Raw genomic sequence first — 24,661 nt, 5'->3', positions numbered from 1 at the left:
TCCACTTCTTTGATTTACATGAATCTTTCTCAGTTTCTGGTAACTCTCGAAGCCATCAGACTTCTCTTATGTTTGCTTATTATCTAACTACTATGACCCAAAACTTGCTACCCTTATCTCTGAGGCAATGTTTATGTTGCTCCTGCTATTCTCGTGCCCTCTGATATTCTAAGCTTGATTTTCCTTATGCGTTGTATCCATTCTCATATTCCGCAGTCTTTTTGTCTTCCTGCTCCCTTTGAGAGGTATGTCTCCATCTGCAACCTCACCCACACCCCGCTCCTCCAGCCTCCTGGTCAAATACAGTGGTCCTTGGGTCATATTTTCTGCCTAGGGTGGATCTACTGTTGGCTACACCATCCCAAACAATGGTCAGTCCTGCGCCTTTTAAGCCTTCTTATTTCACATGCTGCTCTGATGTCATTTAGATCTCTGCTAGTTCTCGGTGGTGGTTTCCTGTCATCTACTCTCAGCAGATCAGACACTCTTCATTTCCCTCAGCTTTTCCTTGGGGCATAGTGCCACAAGGAAGACTATCCCCTTGAAAACAAGAGACCCATTTATCTGTGATTTTAAAAAATCACTTCCCCTTTCTGGTCTTCTGACTAATGCAGAGGGAACCTCTCCCTGTGTGAACATCAATAAGAATGTCTTTCGGCCGGGCATGGTGGCTTGCACCTATAATCCCAGCACTGTGGGAGGCCGAAGTGGGTGTATCATCTGAGGTCAGGAGTTTGAGACCAACCTGGCCAACATGGCAAAACCCCAGGCATGGTGGCATATGCCTATAATCCCAGCTACTCAGGAGGATGAGGCAGGAGAATCGCCTGAGCCCGGGAGGCGGAGGTTGCAGTGAGCCAAGATTGTGCCCCCTCACTCCAGCCTGGCAGAGCAAGACTCCATCTCAAAAAAAAAAAAAAAAATCTTTCTTCAAGTCTTCAAATAACTTTCCACTTGTTTATTCTTCCCTTCGTCCTGGATCCCCACAATGCATGGATTACAAGTACCCTCATTAATTGCCTTCCCAAATTATAATAACTTTGATATATCGTAGCTCCCTTCTCAAGAAAGAACAAGTTCAAGTTCTAAAGAATCATATGTCATTGGCAAGTTAAAGATATGTTTAGTGAAAATTTTCACATTTAAGTGCCAAAGTGTGGGACACATATCCCTGTCTCACTTGGAAAATATATGTGTTCCTACACAGCCAAAATAGACTAAGACATGAGAGGTTTTTGCTCAGAGCAAAATGTGGATTAAAATATGTATATACTTTGAAAAATTAGGAAGATTAAGAAGATATATGTGTTGAATATATTATAACTACTCAATAAATGCTAGTTTCTTTGTTTCCTTCTTTTCTCCCTTTTCCTCCTTTCTGTATTCCTTCTTGGCCGATATGAAAACAGATTTCCATATATAGTACTGTTTTCCTAGAACTTGCAGAGTCCACTGTAGGAAAATAACATTGAGAATAAGATTTCTAGAGCAGACGTCTAAATGACAATGAGAAGACACCTATGCATTCTTTCTAAAGTCGGCCTCCGTGAAACTTTTCTTAATTCCATCCCCTCATCACACTGCAAGATAGAACTGATCACTTCCTCTTCTTCATACTCATTTACTTTCATGTTTGTCTTTTCTATTATATTGTGAACCCTCTAAAGGTAGAGACTACTTTTTAAATTCCCCTTCCATTTAAGCTCTTAATAAATGTTGAGTGCATGCCTGCATGAATACAAAAAAGGCAACATCTCAGGAAATTTTAGTGGGAATCTTCTAAACTAGATTTCACTTGGAGAGAAACAATATCTATAAAGGAATAGATTCATAGAACTAGAGGTCCTCTCAGTAATTATTTAGCAGTTATTTCAGACTTTGAGTTGGGATTCATTGGTCAGTGGATCATAAGACCAATTTAGTGAGTCTCATTCAAGATTATTTTTAGAGCAAATGAAATAGAATAGAAAAAAATATGGGGAGGGACTGCTTAGTAGATACGGATTTTCTTTTGGGAGGTAATAAAAATGCTCTGAAATTCGATCATGTTAATGGTTGAACAACATTGTGAATCTACTAAAGACAACTGAATTGTATACTTTTAAATGGCTAAAATAGTGAATTTTATGTTATATAAATTTTACGTCAATTTTAAAAAACAAAAAAAAAGTCAGTACATCTTCATCAGCAAGAATAAATATGGTTTTACAGAACTTTTTGAGGTTAAATATATGTATGTTTGTCTGAATTTTGTCGTGATGTAAAAATGTATTTCTTACTGTGGGTCAAGATAAGTATGAAAACTTATCATCCAGTCCAACCACATCTTTATAAGACCTACGAAACTCAAGTAACTTGGTCAGTTCTTTAAAGTGGAATAGCTAAAAGGAAATGTTTCAGGAAAAGTAATATGTATTGATGGTGAATTTGAATGTGAGAATAGGGTAATGACCAGACCTCAGTGTACATGGTAAGATATTTAGAAATGAACACAGAAGTATACAACATGATGTCAAAGTTAACTAGAAGTGATTAGTGGAGTAAAGGGAAGAACACGGTGTCTATGTGTGTCTGTGTTTGGTGTATAGGATGGAAATAACAATCATTAAGAATCATTAAATGAGAGAAAGAATTCCCAACTGATTTATTACAATTAATGGGTCAATTGTAGAACCTGGATTGATGAATTAAGAAGTGGCAGCTTCTATTATATTCTGGTTCCCTAGAATCCGCAAAAACTCCCATCATAAAGAGGGGTGTGACCTGAAATGAGTTCCTATTTGGTCAGCATTTTCACCATCCAGTGATCTTGAAACTTCAGACATATGAAAAAATAACACTTCTCTTCAAAATACTGAGATGCCTAGACTAGATCTGCTCTTCACTTGAATGATTTGGAGAGAATTGTGAAGATTACATTCTCCCAAAGTATAATGAATCCTGCTGTCTAATTCCCCTCATTATTTCACACTCACTAGTCACAACATATAATCAATCTTTATTCTCTGTTTTCTATTTTACATGCATGTTTTTGTAAGCATTGAGTGATTTCCATGTGAGAATATGTTCTAACTAGAGTGCCTGGAAGAAGTTATTTTTCCTTTTTTGATCCCCTCACTGCACCTAATGAGAGATTTATACTTCGATGTGGGGACTTAGATGTGACTGAATGACTTCCCAGGCAAATCTTCTTAATACAATTTCTCTGACCGTGCCTTTCTTAAAGTCTGCCTATGGGGAAAAAAATCAATAAATTCAACAAACTGATTGACTGCTATGTGCCAGTCTTGAGCTAGGCTTTGTGAATACCTTGGGGATTCTAGGAATATGGAGATCGTCAAGAAAAATTTTTAGTGGCCAAGTGTTATGAAATTTCTTTCCTTTCTAATACCTGTTCAGGAAGAAAAAATGCCTTTTTATTGAGTTGTCACTTGTGCTGATGGTGTTTAAAATTGCTGGTACCTTAACACGACTAAAGCATCAAACTCTACACTACTAATCTACTAATAATCATTGTATTCTTTACTGCCACACACAGAAAATCATAGTCATGTCAATTAAGACTATCCTGTGATTTACTCATCTTGCCCTCTGTTGATGAGCATTTTTTTTCAATTTTTTATTACGCATAGTACAAATATCCTGTCCATATACATATCATTTTGTAGAATACCTAGGGGACAAATTGCCAGAAGTAGGATACTTTGGTCTAAGGGATAATGAGCATATTTACTTGTTATTTTTAATGTTGGCAAGATATACATAACAAAATTTTACCATTTTAACTATTTTTAAGTTAAAAATAGAGTGTAGAGTTCAGTGGTATTGTGAATGTTGCACAACATTCACACTGTTGTGCAACCATTGCTATCCATGCCTAGGACTTTTTTTGTCTTCCAAAACTGAAGCTCTGTACCCATTAAGTAATAATTCTCAATTCCTCCCTTTCCCCAGCCCCAGCAACCACCGTTCTACTTTCTGTCTCTATGAATTTGACTACTGTAGGTACCTCATATAAGTTAAGTCATACAATATTTGTCTTTTTGTGACTGACTTATTTCACTTAATGTAGTATCTTCAGGGTTCATCTCTGTTGTAAGCTTATAGTAGAATTTTATTTCTTTTCTAAGCTGAATAATAGTCCATTGAATACATATACCAGATTTTGTTTATCCAAATGGACACTTATTTTGCTTCTACCTTTCGGCTATTGTGAATAATGCTGCTATAAACATTGGTGTACAGACATCTGTTGGAGTCTTCACTTTCAATTCATTTGGGTATATACCTAGAAATAAAACTGTTATATCATGTAGTAATTCTATGTCTAATTTTTGAGAAACTGCCATACTGTTTTCTATAACTGCCACACACTTTACATTACCACCAGCAGTGCACAAGTTTCCAGTTTCTCCACATCCTCATCAACACTTGTTATTTTCTGGTTTATTTTTTCTATAACAGCCATCCTAATGGTTGTGAAGTGGTATCTCATTGTGGTTTTCACATGCATTTTCCTAATGCTTTGTGGCGTTGAGCACATTTTCATGTGTTTATTAGACATTTGTATTTTTTTTAAAATTTTTTTTTGAGACAGACTCTCTGTGTTGCCCAAGCTGGAGTGCAGTGGTGCGCTCTAGGCTCACTGCAACCTCCACCTCCAAGGTTCAAGTGATTCTTCTGCCTCAGCCTCCCGAGTAACTGGGATTACAGGTGCCCTCCACTACGCCTGGCTAATTTTTCGTAGAGCTGGGGTTTCACCATGTTGACCAGGCTGGTCTCGAACCCCTGACCTCAAGTGATCCGCCCGCCTTGGCCTCCCAAAGTACTGGGATTATAGGCGTGAGCCACTGTGCCCAGCCTCTTCTTTAGAGAAATATCTATTCAGTTCTTTCCCCATTTTTTGAATTGGATTGCTTTTTTTTTTTTTTTTTTTGGTTGTTAGTAAGTTGTAGAAGCTCTTTAAATATTCTAGATATTAATCCTTTACCAGAAAGACAATTTGCAGTTATTTTTTCCCATCTCTTGAGTTGCCTTTTCACTCTCTGTGTAGTGTCCTTTGATGCACAGAAGATTTTTTTTATATATATAGAGTCTAATTTATCTACTTTCTTCTCTTGTTGACTGTGCTCTTGGTATCTTTCCAAGAAATCACTGCAAAATTAAATGTTATCAGGCTTTTCCTATTTGCTTGTAATAATTTTTTAGTTTTAGCTCTTATGTTCAAGTCTTTGATTCATTTTGAGTTCATGATATAACTCATGATGTAAGTTTTTTTGTACTTGATGTAAGTTAAGGGTCTAACTTCATTCTATCCCATGTGGATATTCCATTTTTCCAGCACTGTTTGTTGAAAAGACCGTTCTTTCCTCATTGAATGAGCTTAGCACTCTTGTTGAAAATAATCTGATCATAAATGAGAAGGTTTATTTCTGGACTCTCTATTCTATTTCATTGGTCTTTATGTCTGTCTTTATGACAGTACCAACTGTTTTGATTACAGCAGCTTTATAGTAAGTTTTGAAATCAGGAAACATGATGCCTCTAACTTCTTTTTCGAAATTACTTTTGGCTACTTGTGGTCTATACTATATATTATATTTACTGTATTGTAACTTTTACTACTGCTCTTTATTTCTTCAGCTGGATTCAAGTTTCTGCCTAGTATCCTTTACTTTAGGCCTGAATGACTCCCTATAATATTTTTCTAGGGAAGGTATGTTAGTGATAAATTGTCTCAGTTTTTATTTAACTGGGAATATATTAATATTTCCTTCATTTTTAAAGGAGAGTTTTACTGGAAATAGAATTCTTGGCTGACAGTCTTTTCTTTTAGCACTCTGAATATATTATCCTACTGCCTGCTCACCTTTATGATTTTTTTATGGGAAATTAGCTGTTAATCTAGTTGAAGATCTCTTGGACATGATGAGCCTCCTCTCTGCTTTCAGAATTCTCTCTTTGTCTATAGAATTGGATAATTTGATTGTGATGTATCTGGAAAGTTTGTAGAGCTTCTTGGATGTGTAGGTTAATATATTTGCATCAGATTTGTGATGTTTTCAGCCATTATCTCTTTACATATTCTTTGTACTCCCGTTTCTCTCTCCTTCGCTTCTGAGACTCTCATCATGCATATGTTGGTAAGCTTGACAGTGTCCTACAGATCTCTTAAGTCTCTGTTCATTTTTCTTCATTATTTTTTTCCACTCCTCAGACAGGATAATCTCAATAAACCTGTCTTCAAGTTAACTGGTGCTTACTTCTGCCTATGGAAATCTACTGTAGAGCCTATCTAGTAAATTTTTATTTCAGCTATTGTACTTTTTAACTTCAGAATTTCTATTTGATTCTTTTTTCTATAGTTTATGTGCTTTTATTATATTCTCTACTTAGTAAGACACCTTTCTCATACTGTCCTTTAGTTCTAAAGACATGGTTTTATTTCATTTTTTAACTTGCTAAGAGAGAATTCTGGAAGGTTATTATTCCACCGGTTTTGCTGTCTCCTAGATCTCTTATCTTCTTTAAATATCTTTTTGATATTTTGTATGATGAAATGGAAGAACATATAAAGTACCTATAGTGCACACTGTAGTGATTGCTTTGAAAGCACTGTGCAGCTATTTGAGTTGGAAATTCAACTAGCCAGTTTTATCATAGAGTACCATTTTTTATTGACAGACTACCAGTATTATTAAGACATGAGTAGTTTACAGATATTTTCTTGAAAAGGAATGAAGTTAGCCTGTCATTTCAAGGAAAACAACTGACAGAATTTAATGCCAATGATAAATTTCAAGCTCTCAAACAAAAATAAGAATTAGGGAAAATGTATTTATCACTGAGAATTTAACAGATTCCCAGTACTTATGTTTTCCTGATAAGTAACATTATGTTTTCCTGATGATGTTAACAAATGTAATTTCTGACATTAAGTAATGAGCTATATCAGTGTTTGGAAGACCTACATAATTCCATAAATCAGTATTTTCAGAATGATTAATATATGATGTTAATAAAATCATGTATAGGCAAAAGATCTATGAAAGTATAAAATAGACCAATAGATTTTAGTATAAAAGTACAAAATGTTCATTGAGGTGGGTTCAGTTTTCCCATAGAAACTAACCTTTAAGAAACTACCACTTATCAAGTTTTGGTATAAGGTATAATATGATAGAAGAAAAGCCATAATTATTTGAAAAAGACAACTTAAATACTTTTCTTTTTTCCTCCTATGTATCTCTATAAGGCTAGATTTTCTTCACAACCAATTGAATACAAAAACAAATATGAGAATTTAGCTGTAATCTATTAATCCAGACATTACAGAAATGCACAAAAATGTAAAACTGGATCACCCTTCTCATTAATTTTTTTGTTTTGGCAAACATAGCTAATTTTTATAAAAATATTGATATTAACATATAATGGGTTTGTTGATATTTTAAAGCAATTGACACATGAATAGTTTTAAAATTTGTTTTGGTTTCTACTATAGTAAATATCAAAAGTTGGCCGGGCACGGTGGCTCATACCTGTAACCCCAGCACTTTGGGAGGCCAAGGCGGGCGGATCACCTGAGATCAGGAGTTCAAGACCAGCCTGGCCAACATGGTGAAACTCCATGTCTACCAAAAATACAAAAAATACAAAATAGTGTGTTGGCACACACCTGTAGTCACAGCTACTTGGAAGGCTGAGAGGCAGGAGAATCGCTGGAATCCAGGAAGCAGAGGTTGCAGTGAGCCAAGATCGTGCCACTGCACTTCAGCCTGGGTGACAGAGTGAGACTCCAAAATTATAAGTCACATAAACAAAAACAAAAAATTTGTAAGGCCTCTAATAATAAAGGAATTCTTTATTAAAAGTGCAAAAGGATTCCAATTCTGAAGAGTTTGAGAACCACTATGCTAGATTTTCTAATTAAAACTCTTAATCACCAACAGGGGACCAAGTGAACAACATAAAGGTGGCTTTGGTTCAGCACTTAATTCAGTTTCTCATATTTAGTGCCAATATTTTTGTGTCACCCATATCCAAAATCTGCTCATTCACATGAGCAGTATGGTCATAATTATTTAATCTGCGGAGAATATTTTAGGTTTAACCTCTTTGCTACTTGAATAGTCCATGCTCCTTCTGTCTCGTGGCCTTTGCTCCTTCTGCCTGGAAAGCTCTCCTACCCCTTCTCCTAACAATTCTTATTTATTCTTTGGATATCAGTTCAAATTTTACTACCTCAGGGAAGCCTTCCCTGACCTATTCCTTCCAACCTCTTACATTTTCCAGATTTGATTAATTTCTCTAATTTCTCTCATAGTTTCATGCACTTCTCTTTCATAGCGTGTATCTCAATTAGTAATTATTATTTTTGAGATGATTTAATTATTGCCTATCTCCTCTCTAAATTTAAGTTCCATAAGGGCAAGTTTCTTTTTTGTTTACCATTTTCTCCTCAGTGTGTATCACAGTGTTTGGCAGTATATATATGCAGAATGAGTCAATTATTTTCCAATATGAAAAACACATGCTAAAGCAAGGGAGAGCACATTTTATTGATTATTCCATCATTTTAAATAGTTTTTCAAACTACCAACCATGAGCTATGAGAGATCTGTTGAAAACTGTTTCCATTATATAAGCCTTCAAGTAAAAAGATGTCTTCACAGTACAATGACTCTGAAAGAAATTAAATTGCTTGTTTCACTTACACAGATGCCATTTCCCAGAACCATGCTTCATTGTTCTAAGATAATTTTTAAAAAATAATTACAAAAAAAAAGACTTTTACTAATGATTATGCTCAGTCTTTTTCTAAAAATATATTTTATTAAATGCAAGAGGAGATTGATTTCCTTCTGTATTATTTCTTTTGGGACTCATGGTACATTTTCCAACTTCAGAAATTGTTTTTAAAACCACAGAAGTATCAGATTAAATTAATGTGGTGACTACCTCAGGACAGTAGTATTTTATTCTATTCCTTCCAAGAATGTAACTGTTAAAAATTACTACAGTTATTTATTCTTCACTTTACAATTTATTAACTGAGAGGATCATATTTTATTCTCTTCCATTTGAGGAACTTTGTGTGTGTGTTTTCAGGCAACAGGAACAAATAGTTTTTCATTTGAGGACTCTACACTCTGGTCCTACTTTAATTAGGATACCTTTAGATTTGGATGAAGGTGGCATATTGTCCTTTTAGATAGCCAGGTAATATTTGCAAAATCTGTCTAAGAGTTACAGAACCCCTTCAGATAATAAGTCTGGTATACTTTACAGCAGTGCTTTCAGAATTTGCAGCCTTTACTTTGGAGCACTCAGTGTTGATCTTATTCCTAATCTCAAATGGTTTTGTTTTACACAGAAACAAATGGATATCAATGCTGCTATTCAAGCCTTGATTGAATCAAATACTGCCCTACAGATGGAGGTAACATATCTGGTTTTATTTACATTGGCACTGTCTCTCAATATACCAATTAAACAGAGAAGTTTTTTGGAGGCCAAAATGTGACATTATCTCAAAGATTGTATTTAAAACAGATTGAAAATGTGAAACCATTTTCAAGAATGAAGTAAGTGATTTTGGTATAGTTAAGCAGAAATATATGCGTAGGATGTTTTGTAAGGAAAACATTTAAATCAAAAATGTAATACTGTTATTTGTAAGGAATTTGGTACTAGCCAAGAAAGTAGTTAAATGAAGTTAGCCATGTTTCTTAAAATGAGATATATATATTATCACTACTCATTTATTTTATTTAAACTCTAATCATTCAATGTGTAATTTTAAAAACATAATACAGTAGACATAGCAATTCTTATGTTAGCTTGAAAACTAAACTTGCGAATGTGAACTTAACTTCTTTAAAAGATTAAGGTTAATAAAACATACACATATGCCTATGCTTAAATATAAACTGTTCTTTACATTCTACTCCCAACTTACTACACGTAACGGAAACACATTCTTCTCCTGCCTTGGCCCATGTTGGTCCTCAGGAGTTTTTTGCTTACGTAATTCTTATGATGACTTGGCAGAACTACCAGAATACTGAAGTGACTTTAATTGACCACAGTGAAGAGATATTCAAAACCCTGAACTACCTTAGCAATTTATTGCACAGCATCAAGAATCCTCTTGGCACACGAGATAACCCAGCACGAATCTGCAAAGATTTACTTAACTGTGAACAAAAAGTATTGGATGGTAAGTTCTTGGTTACCTCGAACTCTGATGTCAAATTTCATTTCATCAGTTCAGTGTGTTTGAGATTTGTAATGTGTTCACTCTAAATCATAGTTAGTTTGATAAAACTCTGGCAGAAGCCATTTTAATGTCATCAAGAATAAAATACTCTATGAGGGAGACATGCTTCTAATGTCGTCCACCCCTTGCTATGTCATTTGCTTACATTTTGTTCTTGGAATACAGCATATTCATATTAAAAATTAAGATAGATAGGCCTGACCTTTGCATTAACAGACAGTAGCACCCATCAGAACTTGGTAAGTCAAGACTACCAGAGTTAACAACATAAATAGATATATTAGAGAATCTCCTTCACCATACTCCCTAAAAGTCTAGTTTTGTTTTTAAATACAAAATGGAATTTAAAGGTCCCATTCTAGAATTGATGACCATGAAGATGGGAGTGGTTTGTCATTCTTGGAAGTTTCTCATCTCAACACAGATGCCCCAATTTCATTAGCCAGAGGTGCAAAAATGAACGTAGATTGGAACAATCAAGGCAAGGTTTTAAATCAAGAGGAGTCATCAGTTAAACAGGGGAAACCCTGTCTGCTACAAACTCTAGTTTTAACACAATGACATTTTTGAAAAAAAAAAAATTATGATTTGAAAAATGCTGATGTGAAAAATGCTGATTTGAAAAAGCTATGTTATGTTATTCTGTGGTCATTTTAATTTTGTTTATACATACACATGTCTCACATACCTGCACTTACACACACACAAATGCGCACATACACACATGTCCAAACCATCTGCTTCCGTTCTAGAACTTCAATGAAAACAGTCATTTTGTTTATATTAATAAAACACTTAACTTCTAAAGATATTTTCTGCCCTAGATTAATATAAAAACTAAAATAATACTTACAATTGTAGCTGCCTATAATAATTCTCAGCTTGATTCTTTCCCATATTTGAGGGCATAAAAATATAATTCTGTAGAATTGAAAGGAACAAAGACATTGTAAGATATGCAAAATTAGTATGAAATATAGTTCAAAGTCTACCTTCCTTATAAGAGAAATAACTAAATGGTGTGGATTGTGCAGTATTCAAAAAATCTTTATGCCCCCAAATACTTTCATCACTAGAATATGATAAATGCTATAAGGAAAAACAAAACAGCAGGGAAGGGGGACTTGATAGGAAGTGGAGCACAAGATACAATTTTTAAGTAGAATGATCAGATAAGGCATCTATGAGAATGTGACATTTGGGTGATATCAGAAGGAGGTAAGAGAGCAAGCCACAAGAAATCTAGAGAAAGCTTTCCAGGCACAAAGAATAAATGCAAAAACCCTGAGTCTTTGAGTATACCTAGCACGTTTTAGAATTAGCAAGAAAGCCAGTATGAATGGAAGAGAGTGCATATGGGGGAGAATGTTAGGAAATTTATTAGAAAGATATCAAAAAGTCAGATTATACAGGACCCTCTAGAGTACTCAGAAGTCTCTAATAAGATGGGAAGCCACTGGAAATTGCTGAGCAAAGAAGTGACATAATTTGGCTAAGATTTTTAAAATATTACTCTAGCTAATATGTTGCAAATATAGTGAGGAAGACACGGGTAGAGGTAGAGAAACTACTGAGAAGGATATTGGCATAATCCAGGAGAGATGATGGTTGGTTGGACTAGAGTTGGTTGCCGAGGGAGTGGTAAAAAATGGTTAGATTTTTCAATATGCTTTATTTTAACAAAAATCATTGTTAGCATCCTGGCTAACAGTGGAATAGCATTCCATTATTGGAACGCTAAGCATGTGGGAGTTATTTATATCCTACTGCTTAAAGTCATCACCAAGGTCTGATTGCAAAAATTCAAAAAAATTACAGCCTCAGGAATAAATGGGTTAAGAGAGAGCCAGCAGTTTTTGTTGATAGATTGGATGTGGGCTATGAGAGAAATAGAATGGCAAAGGATGACTCTAAGGTGTTTGTTTGTTTGTTTGTTTGTTTTTTTGTTTTTACCATAGAAGGGTGGGATGTTGTTAACAGGAGATGCAATTTTGGAGAAAAGATCAGGAGTAAAATTTTGGATATATTTACTTTGAGATGTCTCTTAGACATTCAAGTAAGAATGTCAAGTAGGTAGTTGGCTACTCAAGTTGAAGGTCAAGAGGGAGGTCTAAGTAAGGATAAAAATTATGAAATCATTTACATTTAATTGGTATTTAATGCCTTAAAACTGCTTAAGACTACCTACATAGTAAGTAAAGGAAGAAATGAAGTCTAAGCCGGTGCGGTGGCTCATGCCTGTAATCCCAGCATTTTGGGAGGCCGAGGTGGGCAGATCACAAGGTCAAGAGATTGAGACCATCCTGGCTAACACAGTGAAACCCCGTTTCTACTAAAACTACAGAAAAATTCGCTGGGTGTGGTAGCACACACCTGTAGTCCCAGCTACTCAGGAGGCTGAGGCAGGAGAATCACTTGACCCGGGATGCCAAGGTTGCAGTGAACTGAGATCACACCACTGCACTCCAGCCAGGCCACAGAGTGAGAATCCATCTCAAAAAAAAGAAAAGAAAAAAAGAAATGATGTCTAAAAACTAGATCCTAGGGCTCTCTAATGTTTAAAGATCAGAAAGGTGAGGGCGAACTAGCAAAGAAAACAAAGCAGCAGCTATCACTGAGATAAGAGGAAAACTAGATTAATGTGGTGCCCTGAAAATCAAGCAAAGAAAATGTTTGCCAGAGGAGGAGGGAAGGGATTAACTGAGTCAATGTTAAGTAAAGCAAAGACTGAGAAAGACTACTGAATTTAGCAATGCAGACATCATTGAGGAGCTCCAACAAGAGCAGTTTAGAGGAATGGTAGTAGTTAAAACCTTATCAGATTTTAAGAGAAAAGGATAATGCTAGGAACTTTTCATTCCCAGTAATGAAGCAGGTAATTCATATTACCTGGCTAAATTAATTTTTGAAGTTAAAAGCATAAAATAAATAACAAACAGCAATGAACTTTCAAGCTGAGACTTTAAAGGAGACAGCAGAAAGTGAACCCAACATTTGGAGCTACTTTTGCCCCCAGTATGTTGAGAAGCTTGGAGGCTTCAGGAGGTAGGGGTCAAAAGTTAGAATCTGTGGCCCACCAAAGGTGAGGACTTAGGCTTTCAAAGGCCTGCACTCTAGTAGTAAGGATAAACTGGAAGAAAACGAACATTCATACAGACTGTAGCTTCGCTTCACATCATCTGGATAGCTCAGAAAATCCCGAACTTTGAACCTGTATTAAAATGATTCCAAACTGCTGGAACCTCCACATACCTGTCAGAAGCAAACAAAAATCTTATATAAAAGATAACATTATCCTAGGACTCAAATTATTTCCACAGGTAATTTCAAAAATGCAGTGTCCAGCACACAATCAACGACTGCCAAACACACAAGTTGACAAAACACCATGAATGAGAACTAGTAGAAACAGCAGACAACAAAAGCAGACTCAAAAGAGAGAAGAAAAGAAGTAGAATTTAAATCTGAAACTATAATGAACAAGATAAGTCTTCTTTCTTTTTTTTTTCTTTCTTTGAGACAGAGTTTCACCCCAGTGCCTAGGCTGGAGTGCAGTGGCTTGATCTCCGCTCACTGCAACCTCCGCCTTCTGGCTTCAAGCAATTCTCCTGCCTCAGCCTCCCAAATAGCTGGGATTACAGGCGCCCACCACCGCACCTAGCTAATTTTTCTTTTTTGTGTGTTTTGTTTTGTTTTGTTTTGTTTTGTTTTTTTGTATTTTTAGTAGAGACAGGGTTTCACCGTGTTGGCCAGACTGGTCTTAAACCCCTGACCTCGTGATCTTCCCGCCTCAGCCTCCCAAAGTGCTGGGATTACAGGCATGAGCCACCGCACCCAGCCAATTTTTGATATTTACTATAGTAGAAACCAAAACAAATTTTAAAACTATTCATGTGTCAATTGCTTTAAAATATCAACAAACCCATTATATGTTAATATATTTTTCTAAAACTTAACTATATTTTCCAAAACAAAAAAAATAATAAGAAGGGTGACCCAGTTTTACACTTTTGTGCATTTCTGTAATGTCTGGATTAATAGATTACAGCTAAATTCTCATATTTGTTTTAAGATAAGTCTTCTATAGGAACACAGTTTATTCACTATAATAAGAGAGAAGGCAGGCCAGGTGCCATGGCTCACGCCTGTAATCCCAACACTTTGGGAGACTGAGGTAGATGAATCACTTGAGGCCAACATTTTTTTCAATAAATTTGAGACCAGCCAGGCCAACATGGTGAAACTTCATCTCTACTAAAAATAGAAAAATTAGCCAGCCATGGTGGAATGTGCATGTGGTCCCAGCTACCCAGGAGGCTAAGGTGGGAGGATCTCCTGAGCCTGCAGGGGGTGGAGGTTGCAGTGAGCCAAGATCTTGCCACTGCACTCCATCCTGGGCGACAGAGTGAGAGGGAAATTCCTATTTCAAAAAGAGAGAGAGAAGGTAGAATATATGTGCACAAGCACAGACATGTGGATAGATATGATAGTGGGAGTTTATGTAAGTTACATAAATTTTCTTCAGATTCCTTCAGTTGTCTCATTGAAATTGGAAGGTTATGAGTTGAGGATAAGAATGAATGAATAGATATAAGATAGTTAACTATCTTAGTGATAGAGGGAATAAACTCTGGAAACACCATATTACTGTCTGGCAACTTTACAGACACATTTGAATTTGAAGGAGGCCCATCACAACAGTTGTGTTTGTCTCCTACCACTTTTTTTCTGTGCAGGTATAGGCACAGGTTAGGGAGAAACTTATGTAGGATTGGGGATTTATAAGACAAGTAGAGTGAAATGAGGCAGGGCAAGGGTGTTAAGGAAGTTCATAAGGACATTACTACAGTAAAGGACTGTAGATTTTTAAGCTGGGTAAGAAGGGAAGTGAACATATGATCATTAGGGACAATGAAAAAGTGATAGTAGGTTCTCATGAAAGTGAAGAATTATTGGAGTTAGGACACCAGAGGGAATGAACTGGAAAGAGAAGAGAAATGAAATTATGGAGGAGATGCAGTTGTTGGTAATAACAAAAGGTAGGATATGGCCTTGGAAGTTAATGGTTAAAGTAAGGTACGAGGGTAGGGGGAGGGTACAAGATCATTGGTGGAAAAGTAAGAGGGTTGGGGAGGATACAGTTCAGAGAACTGAAGGCCAACATATTGAAAGCATCATCTACATGGATTTAAAATCACCAAGAATTAGGTCATAAGGAGATTTTCTGAAAGTGATAATAGGCTAAAATTGTCAAAGAAAAATAGTAAGTGATTACACCAGGAGGGACTAATGAGTGATAGAATGTGATTATAGTAATTTCAGTATGGAGTATTTTCAGGGAGAAAGTGGAAAGAATGGTCTGAAAGTAGCAACGAAGAGCAAGAAAGATGCCTTCCTACCTTCAGGCATAACACTGTGGAGGCTACAAGAGAAGCAGTGTCCTCAGGGAAGAGCTAGTTTTGAGTCAGAACATTTAGGCTCACAAAAGATATATCATGGTGCAGGACTTTATCTCTAACTCAGCATACCTTGAAAGAAATTATGGAGCCCTTATCAGTTCACTATTGTAGAATATAACACCTGAATTCAAAGCATTTCACCCCATATAACAATAAAAATTTGCTTGATGAAAAACCTGTTATAAAGAACTTTTTTATTATTAGCTCATATAGTAGTCAGATAGTATTTCTTGGAAGACAAGAGAAGATGAAAGAAGATATATGTTTACTCCATTAGGTAAGACTGGAAGCCCTCATCAGTTTCTGATGAAAAATTCAGCTGTACTTTCTACAAACTTTATGAAATATTCAAAATTCTGAAGATAAGGGACTAGGAATGGTGGACCTCCTTCACCCCTTTCTTCTGTATTTCAATATATCATTGGTTCTCCAGATGTGATCCTGGGCCAGAATTAGATGCTGTTGACATGCAGATTCTTAAGCCCCACGCCAGACTTAATAAATCAGCAACTGTCAAGGGTAGGGCCCAGCTATGTGTGTTTTAGTGATGGTTTGATGCACACTAAAGTTTGAACACTGCTGCAGCTGAGGACCATTTCTACCCTTTGAGCTACCAATTCAGCAAGTAAGCATATTGAGGGATTAGTAGAATAGTAGAGGGGAGAATATTTGAGGATGTTTTGGAAGCTAGAGGAAGCTCAGGATGAGCTAGAGGAATCTTTGCTATGGAATAAAAGTGGAATGAACAAAGACTTCTGCCTACTGTAGAAAAAATGACATTTGACAAAAACTGTTGAATTTTCTTGCCTTTTTAATGCAGGAAAACAGGGCTGCCTTATTCAAAAATTCCTGTCCCTTGTATTTGGAATAAGATGCTGTTTTACTATTCTCAGTCTATTAGTCTGGAATTAAGATGCTAGCCCATTGCTTTTCAATCTAAGTATTTTCTGTAGTCTGAGTTTAGGCCCAGTTTTATTCTCTTGGGCACTCAATGGAGTAAAGACTGGTAGAATTTCACTAGCTATAGGGACTTCAGTTTTTCCCACTGAATGATAAAGTGGGAAAATCTGCAAGAGTACAAAAATGATAACATTTAATTGTATGGTTTTTTTTATGAAAACAAAAATGTTTTCTTATTTTTATTTTACTTATCAGTATTATACATAAAGATGTATTTTTCCTTCAAAAGATCGAAGTTGTTTCTATTATAAAACAAAATGTTCATTTGAAACACTGTAATGATGTATAACAGAAATATACAAATATACTTCATTAAGTTCAACTTTTCTATTAACTATGTAACTTTAAACAATTCACTTTTAGTTGCTGAACACATCTTCTTATCTGTAGAGTGAAACAATTCAGCAATTCTATCATTTTGATTAAAATTATGAAACACTCAAATTGATAGTTATGTGAAAAATACAGCATTTTTAGTATCAATTTTACATAATGCTTGTAGCATTCATTCATTCACTAAATGTAAGTATATCATCTTCTATGTTTTTAACAGGTAAGACTGTGATAATATGTATTTAAAGTATCATGATAATTTATAAGGATGTGGCAGGCACAGTGGCTTACGCCTGTAATCCCAACATTTTGGGAGGTCGAAGTGGGCAGATCACTTGAGGTCAGAAGTTCAAGGCCAGCCTGGCCAACATGGTGAAACCCCATCTCTACTGCAAATACAAAAATCAGCTGGGCGTGGTGGCACATTCCTGTAATCCCAGCTACTCAGGAGGTTGAGGCATGAGAATCACTTAAACCCAGGAGGTGGAGGTTACAGTGAGCCAAGATCACACCACTGCACTCCAGCCTGGGTGACAGAGTGAGACTCTCTCTCAAAAAAAAAAAAAAAAAAAAAAAATTACAAGGATTATGTCATTTAGTAACTTTATGTTTTACTATAAATTATTAGGAAAATACTGGATTGATCCAAATCTCGGCTGTCCTTCAGATGCCATTGAGGTTTTCTGCAATTTCAGTGCTGGTGGCCAGACATGCTTACCTCCTGTCTCTGTAACAAAGGTATGTTACTGAATTTTAAAATATATGTTGTTATATTGCACAGTATCAGTGAAAAGTTATTTTTAAAATTCTATCTCTTTAAATAATTATGAATTTTAAGAATGAAAGCAAAGATTTTTCTCTATTATGTATGAGAAATAAATATGCTATTTTTAAAAACTAGTTAATCACAGTAAATCTTGACATTTTGATTGTGTCTTTTTATGATTTAGCTTAGTTTGGCTTACTCTACTGATCATGTTTTTTAAATTCCTTTTAAAATTGTGCAACATATGCTATGTTTTTATGCATACACACACATTAGAAATTTCTTAAACAGCTGTAGTGTTTGTAACCAGTAATCAGTTACCTGAAGTTTTGCTGAAAATTATATTATAATCATTAAAAAAGAGAATTTTGCCACAAAATCTTGCTATTTGTGGTTATTAGGCACACAATAACCTTTCTTAAACATCCACAGAATACTACTAAAAACTTCTTTCATGAATAATTCTATAAATCAAACGTTTAGAACGAATGCATGTTAGTTTGTTAAACTAACATATAACACTGGGAGTTATAACAAATATTTATAAAACCTAAATCCTAGCTGTACCTATAACATATATTGAAACCAAAACTGTTTCTTTATTTTTCTGATTAAACCAGCTTGATCTATGATCAAGAATTTCTCATTGACAAAGAACTGATACATGTGCCTATTGTGTGTTTTGTTCATCATAAAAAGACAGCAGATAAAATTCAATCTCTTTAGCTGCTGCTTATTGAACTGCCCTGTCCTCCTAAAACACCTCTCTTCATTAACCAGGGCATTCCATCAATTTATCTTAATAGGCATTCACCATTATCGCCCCTGAAATAAAAGAGGGAAGGATTCTTCCATTCCTAGGGAATCATGAACCTCTAATAAAGAGCAGCATGATAGTCCTGCTTCCAAAATATCCATATCATCATCCTCATTCCAATGGAAATTGGCCCAGGATTATCCAGAAGGAAAGAAGATGGGGCTGTGTGAACTGTGCAAAGGAAATAGGAGCAGTGGGGAAGCAGCACTCTCGTTCTTTCCATGACTGAATCACTTCTCCCATTTCTTCGATTCATAAACTCAACCCAAGGAAGACCAGAGAAGTGCTAGGATGAACAGTAGAGTGGGAATCAGGGACTGGGGTTCTAGTCTTTATTCCTCTATTAACCTAGGGAATAAAACTGTGATCCACCAGAGGGCCTGCTCTGTGCCAGGCACAATGCTAGGTAAATTACATTTGTCATTTTTAATCCTCATAACGACCATACCAGATTGGTGTTATACCCCACTTTACTGACAAGGAAATTAAGTCTCAGAAAGCTTAAATATTTTTTGCAAGTTTCTGACTCTTATCTGTAAAATGAAGGAATTGAATTACTTAAATTCTAATGTTCCTTATTATCTTTCCATGTGTATGCCCTTCTTTTGCTTTTCCTCTCATTTCGTTTTTTTCTTTCTGTTTTTCTTTTTGTTGTTATTTTTCTTCTACATTACCTCATAACTGATATTTTTCTAACCTTATGCTTGAAAATTAGTACAAATTCCTCAGTAGGAACCATTTCTGTTCACTTACATTATGACCGTATCCCTGCTTGAATAATGCTAAAATAATAATAATAATGTCTGGAGCTATAGGAAGATCTGCCTTTCTGTTCAAGCCTGGGGAATGTGCAGTTTTCTTAACTCAGATACTGTCCTGTATTGTTCATTGTATTAGTTAACACTTGTTTATGAATTTCATTCATTCATTCAATAAATATTTATTAACGATCACTGTGTGAATGAAACTACATTAGGGGCTGGCAACACAAAGAATAGGGTTCTGTCCTTGTCCTTTAAGGCTCTCAAACTTAAAATTACTCAACCAGATTATTGTTACAACTTGTAACTCATCTTCGGTAACTCTCACCAAAAAAAAAATCAAAGGCAGAGACAGATCTCAGATTTTTATTTAAAAAAGTATTAAAGCATTAACCAAAAGCAAATTATTACTACATTTTATATAATGTGAAAATTATCTTTATTTTATTAATATTATATGTAGTAGCCTGATGATATGAACTGGAACCAGTCTATACAGGCTCAGGAAAGCCAACTGTTAACATTTCTTTCCATTGCCATGTTCAGTGACCTCACCTTGGTAGTCTGAATTCAGCCGTGCCTGTAATCCCAGCACTTGGGAGTGCTTCTACCATAGGAGTCAGGAAATACTATAAATCATGGCTTTTCCCCCAAGAACCCGTGGTTAAACATTTACCAGCACACCATTGACTGGCATTTCCGTTCCAAGGAAAAGAGCTTTCTGTAGGCTGCCTTTGAAGGACTTTTCGTCAGATTTTCCTGAACTGTTAAGTTTCTCAATTGCCACATGTTACAACCTGCATATTGTTTCTATGACATTAGTTGGAGTTTGGAGTGGGGAAAGTCCAGATGAACTTCCTTCATTTATTGAGTTCGGAAGCCACCCATATCATCACCATTCACTGTCTAAACACCCCAAGGTGGACAAGCACACAAACAAGTGGCCCAGGATTGCCTATTGGTTTCAAGGGATGGAATGGCCAGATTTTTAAAGTAAATACTCTACTTGAACCTAAAGTGCTTTCAGATGACTGCAAGGTAAGAAAATGGCACTTTTAGAATTGTTCAGTATAACTGACTTAAAAGTGGTAAAACCATAAAATTAGGATAATTAGAGTAAGACTTTAATTACAAACTGCAGATACAGAAGGGTGGTAAGTTTTAATGTGCCTGACTTATAACTGCATTTTTTAGAATCAATCATTTGTTTATATCATACCTTATCAACTTGTGTCATACCAATTGGTCTTAGATTTTTACATGCAAAACAGGTGTTAATATGTAAATTTAATTTTTATTCCCTATGTGAAATAATTATACCTGGATAGATGGATAGATAGACAGATAGATAAATGATAAATAGATAGTGTATTTGGATAAATATTTTCATGTGTTTTCACTGCTGTAATTCTACATCTCATTATTGCATAAAAAGCAAGTTATAGAGGCAAGTAAGTTTTATTTCATTCTGTCAATCCCTGTACCTGATACCAAATATGGGTATAATTACATATTGACTGGCCCCACCAGTAAGTATTTGGTTGTAGCCTATTTTTTTTCCATTAAAACTAAATAATGGGGCCAGGCGTGATGGCTCATGCCTGTAATCCTAGCACTTTGGGAGGCCTAGGCAGTCAGATCACTTGAAGTCAAGAATTCAAGACCAGCCTGGCCAACGTGGTGAAACCCAGTCTCTAGTAAAAATATAAAAAATAGCCAGGCATGGTGGCAGGTACCTGTGATCCCAGCTACTTGGGAGACTGAGGCAGGAGAATCACTTGAACCCAGGAGGCAGAAGTTGCATTGAGCCAAGATCACACCACTGCATTCCAGCCTGGGCGACAAAGTAAGACTCTGTCTCAAAAAAAAAAAAAAAAAAAATTAAATTAAATTAAATAATGGGGCTGGGTACTGTGGGGGCACATCTGTAATCCCAGCACTTAGGGAGGCTGAGGTGGGTGGTTCACTTGAGGCCAAGGGTTTGAGACCAGCCTGGCCAACATAGAGAAACTCCGTCTCTACTAAAAATACAAAAATTAGCCAGGCATGGTGGCACACACCTATAATCCCAGCTACTCAGGAGGCTGAGCCGCAAGAATTGCTTGAACCTGGGAGGGAGAGGCTGCAGTGAGCCAAGATTGTGCCACAGCACTCCAGCCTGGGCGACAGAGCAAGACTCCGTCTCAAAAAAAAATAAGACTTAATGAGTGAATCTAATGGTATTTTGTTATCATACCAAGCTTATGACTTTAGACAAGTAATTTATTTTCAATGAGCTTCAATTGCCTTAACTTTAAAATAAAATTTATAGCTTAATCGCTAAAGTTCCTTCAAAATTTAAAATTTCTATCATGATAATTCTGTGAATAAGTGAATTAGCTCCTAAATAACAGCTCCACAAAACTCATCAATTGTGTTTCTCTGTTGTGTCTGGTTGAATCTTAATCATCGGATATTTTATGATATGTTTTTGTTCCATAGAATTTATTAGAAACAGAAGAGCATATACTAATAAGAGAAACAGAAAGCCATGGAAGGAAGAGAAGAAAGAGGGAAACTGTATAAATAGACAGCTACAGAATGGGGGAGAAAAAAGAAACCTAGAAGATGATTGCACATAATTATAATTTTAATTATTTCTGACTGAGGTGATTCTGTTTATTTTCTACCTAAAATGCAGAGGTTGAAATAGCTCATTCCCTTTTATCAAAGAAAAATATCCATCCTGAAGAATCAGTCCCAAATAAAGGAATACAGAACAGATGGTTATTACTCGTGTGAGGAATATTGCAGTCTTTTAATTCATATCTGGTCCAATGATTCACAGAGAGTTGAAGCAGAAGCCTGGCCTTAGCCTCTGGAAGTGAAAAATTAGAACACACAATGCCATCCTAAAGAAAGGAATAAACCCAGGTTTTCAATTAATAGTAGTAATTTTACCATTTATTGAGCATTGTTCTAGGCACTTTCCATTCATTATCTCTAATCCTTAAAACAAGTTCACATTATCTGTGAAAGGCATTGTCTACTGAAAGTGACTGCTAATGAAATGCATATGAAAGCATTTTGTTCTTATTTTACAGATTCAAGATGGCAGCTGGCATAAGGCAACATTTCTTTTTCACACCCAGGAACCTAATCAACTTCCAGTGATTGAAGTACAAAAACTTCCTCATCTCAAAACTGAACGAAAGTATTACATTGAAAGCAGTTCTGTATGCTTTCTGTAAAGTCTCTGAATAAGTTCCGAATTCAGGCTGTTGGCCAGATAATTGCTGCAGAGGGAGAAATGAGACAGAAAGATACTGTCATTATGAAATGCATGTAATAAAGCATTGGCTAAATCTTAAAGAATCTCAGGAAGAACAGACTTCCTCCTAAGAAGGAGAAAAGGCATTTTTAAAGGACTATGATTGATAAAGTATTTAATTCTTTTAAAAATTATATTGATCTCAGCTTTTTTAGAGAATTCCCTAGAACTAAAAATGTATAAATATGGAATTCTTCAGGGTATCTTTTATTTTTGACTGAGTGCATAGTACCCATTAGACAGCTGGAGATGCAGAGCACTATGGAGCAATACTGGCTAATGCTTCCAAATGTGCACTGCTTCTGTCTAAAAATTACAAGCCACAGTCTAATATGCCTTATTTTCCAAAACACTAAGCTGTATTCAGGTCCCTGATGGGCATATACATCTTAGCCGGTGATACACTACCTCTTACGTGTTGCCTCTTTGTGTTGCTTGGTGCTCTTTCGAAAACAAGGTGCTTATGGCTTTCATAGACTATTTCCTTTTTCATCTTTACCACTCTTTAAAAGTGTATGTACTGGTTACATCAAGATATGTTTTGGTTGTTAGTACTTATTTTAAATTGTTTGGTCACACACTTAATAACATGTAAAACTATTTATGTGAAGTCCTTGTTTTATTTTAAAATTCTCTTTGTGTATATGGAATCAAAGCCAGCACATTGTAACCTGTGCTTGTACACAAAAGAATTGGGAGATTTCTTTGTTTTTATTTTTTAAATTGTTGTAAAAATTATTATAGGCCAGCTACATCTAGTAGTAGGTTTGGGGTAGAGATTGAGGGTTGTGCCATACTGTTTTTAAAGTTCACGATCATCTGGAGTGATACTTTGTATATATATATTTTGTAAAGTTTTAATTCAGCAATTTTTTTTAAATTGCTGCTGTTTTAAATTATAAAAACTTTATATTTCTGCTTTGTAGAAATTATATGTTTTTGTAGTATTCATTGATTTTCTTTCACTGTACTTAAATCTAGTGTTAGTACTTAAAAAAATTTAATTTACCAGTCTTTAAAGCAACATCCAGGAAAAAAAAGTCTTTTCCCATTTAAAATAGGCTCAGCCAGTTCAATGTCTCCTTGTTATCAGAGAAATGTTAGTTCAATATTGAAAGAAAAATATTATACCTCTTGGTATCTAGAAAAGCTTGTTCATCCATTATAAATATATCTTTAGCCACAGCAAACCACACTTAACCTATCTATAATAAAAATGTGCTTTAAATCATTTTGGGTGGTATTTGTTTTTCCTCTTTTGTTGCAATATGCTTTTATTATTTATAATAGCCCATCTGGCATAGCCTTTCTGTGTTATGTATATCTATATTGTTAAGAAGTATCTTTTATATACCTGCAAAAGGATTATAGGACCTATTTCCATGACAAAAATAAACTCTCACATATATGATCAAATGACTTTCAACAAGTGTGCCAATACCATTCAATGGAGAAAGGACAGTCTTTTCAACAAAGGGTTCTGGGAAAACTGGATAGCCACATGCCACAGAATGATGTTGAACCCTTACCTTATATTACATACAAAAAGTAACTGAAAATGGGAGCAAATATCTAAACAAAAGAGCTAAAACTATAAAACTCTTAGAAGAACACATAGGAGAAAATCCTTCATGACATTGGATTTGGCAATGATTTCTTGGAATGACACCGAAAGCACAGTCAACAAGAGAAAAAAATAGATAAATTGAACTCTCTGAATATTAAAAATTCTCTGTGCATCAAAGAACACTATGAAGAAAATGAAGAAGCAGCCCAAGGAATATGATAAAATATTTGCAAACCATATATCTGATAAGGGATTAATATCCAGAGTATATAAAGAACTCCAGTGACTCGACAGTAGAAGAACCAGCAACCCAGTTTAAAGAATGGGCAAAGGACTTGAATAAACATTTCTCCAAAGATATAGAAATGGCCAATGAATAAAAAGATTCTGGCTGGGCACAGTGGTT

At 35.5% G+C, this 24,661-nt stretch overlaps 1 protein-coding gene across 1 annotated transcript in view; it reads left to right on the top strand.

Annotated features, from left to right (window-relative positions):
• COL24A1 (collagen type XXIV alpha 1 chain) overlaps positions 1 to 23,917 on the top strand; it is a 392,112-nt gene extending 368,195 nt beyond the window's left edge. Inside the window, exons 56-60 of the mRNA XM_025390892.1 lie at positions 9,377 to 9,442; positions 10,054 to 10,222; positions 17,663 to 17,772; positions 20,201 to 20,416; positions 22,462 to 23,917. Coding sequence (XP_025246677.1) covers positions 9,377 to 9,442; positions 10,054 to 10,222; positions 17,663 to 17,772; positions 20,201 to 20,416; positions 22,462 to 22,608 — 708 coding nt within the window. The 3' untranslated portion in view covers positions 22,609 to 23,917. The remainder of the gene's footprint in view (positions 1 to 9,376; positions 9,443 to 10,053; positions 10,223 to 17,662; positions 17,773 to 20,200; positions 20,417 to 22,461) is intronic.
• Positions 23,918 to 24,661: the final 744 nt, after the last annotated feature.

This window comes from Theropithecus gelada, chromosome 1, assembly GCF_003255815.1.
Source record: "Theropithecus gelada isolate Dixy chromosome 1, Tgel_1.0, whole genome shotgun sequence".
NCBI lineage: Eukaryota > Metazoa > Chordata > Mammalia > Primates > Cercopithecidae > Theropithecus > Theropithecus gelada.
The sequence above is the reverse complement of the archived record's forward strand: the minus strand, read 5'-3'. Positions and strand labels throughout refer to the sequence as shown.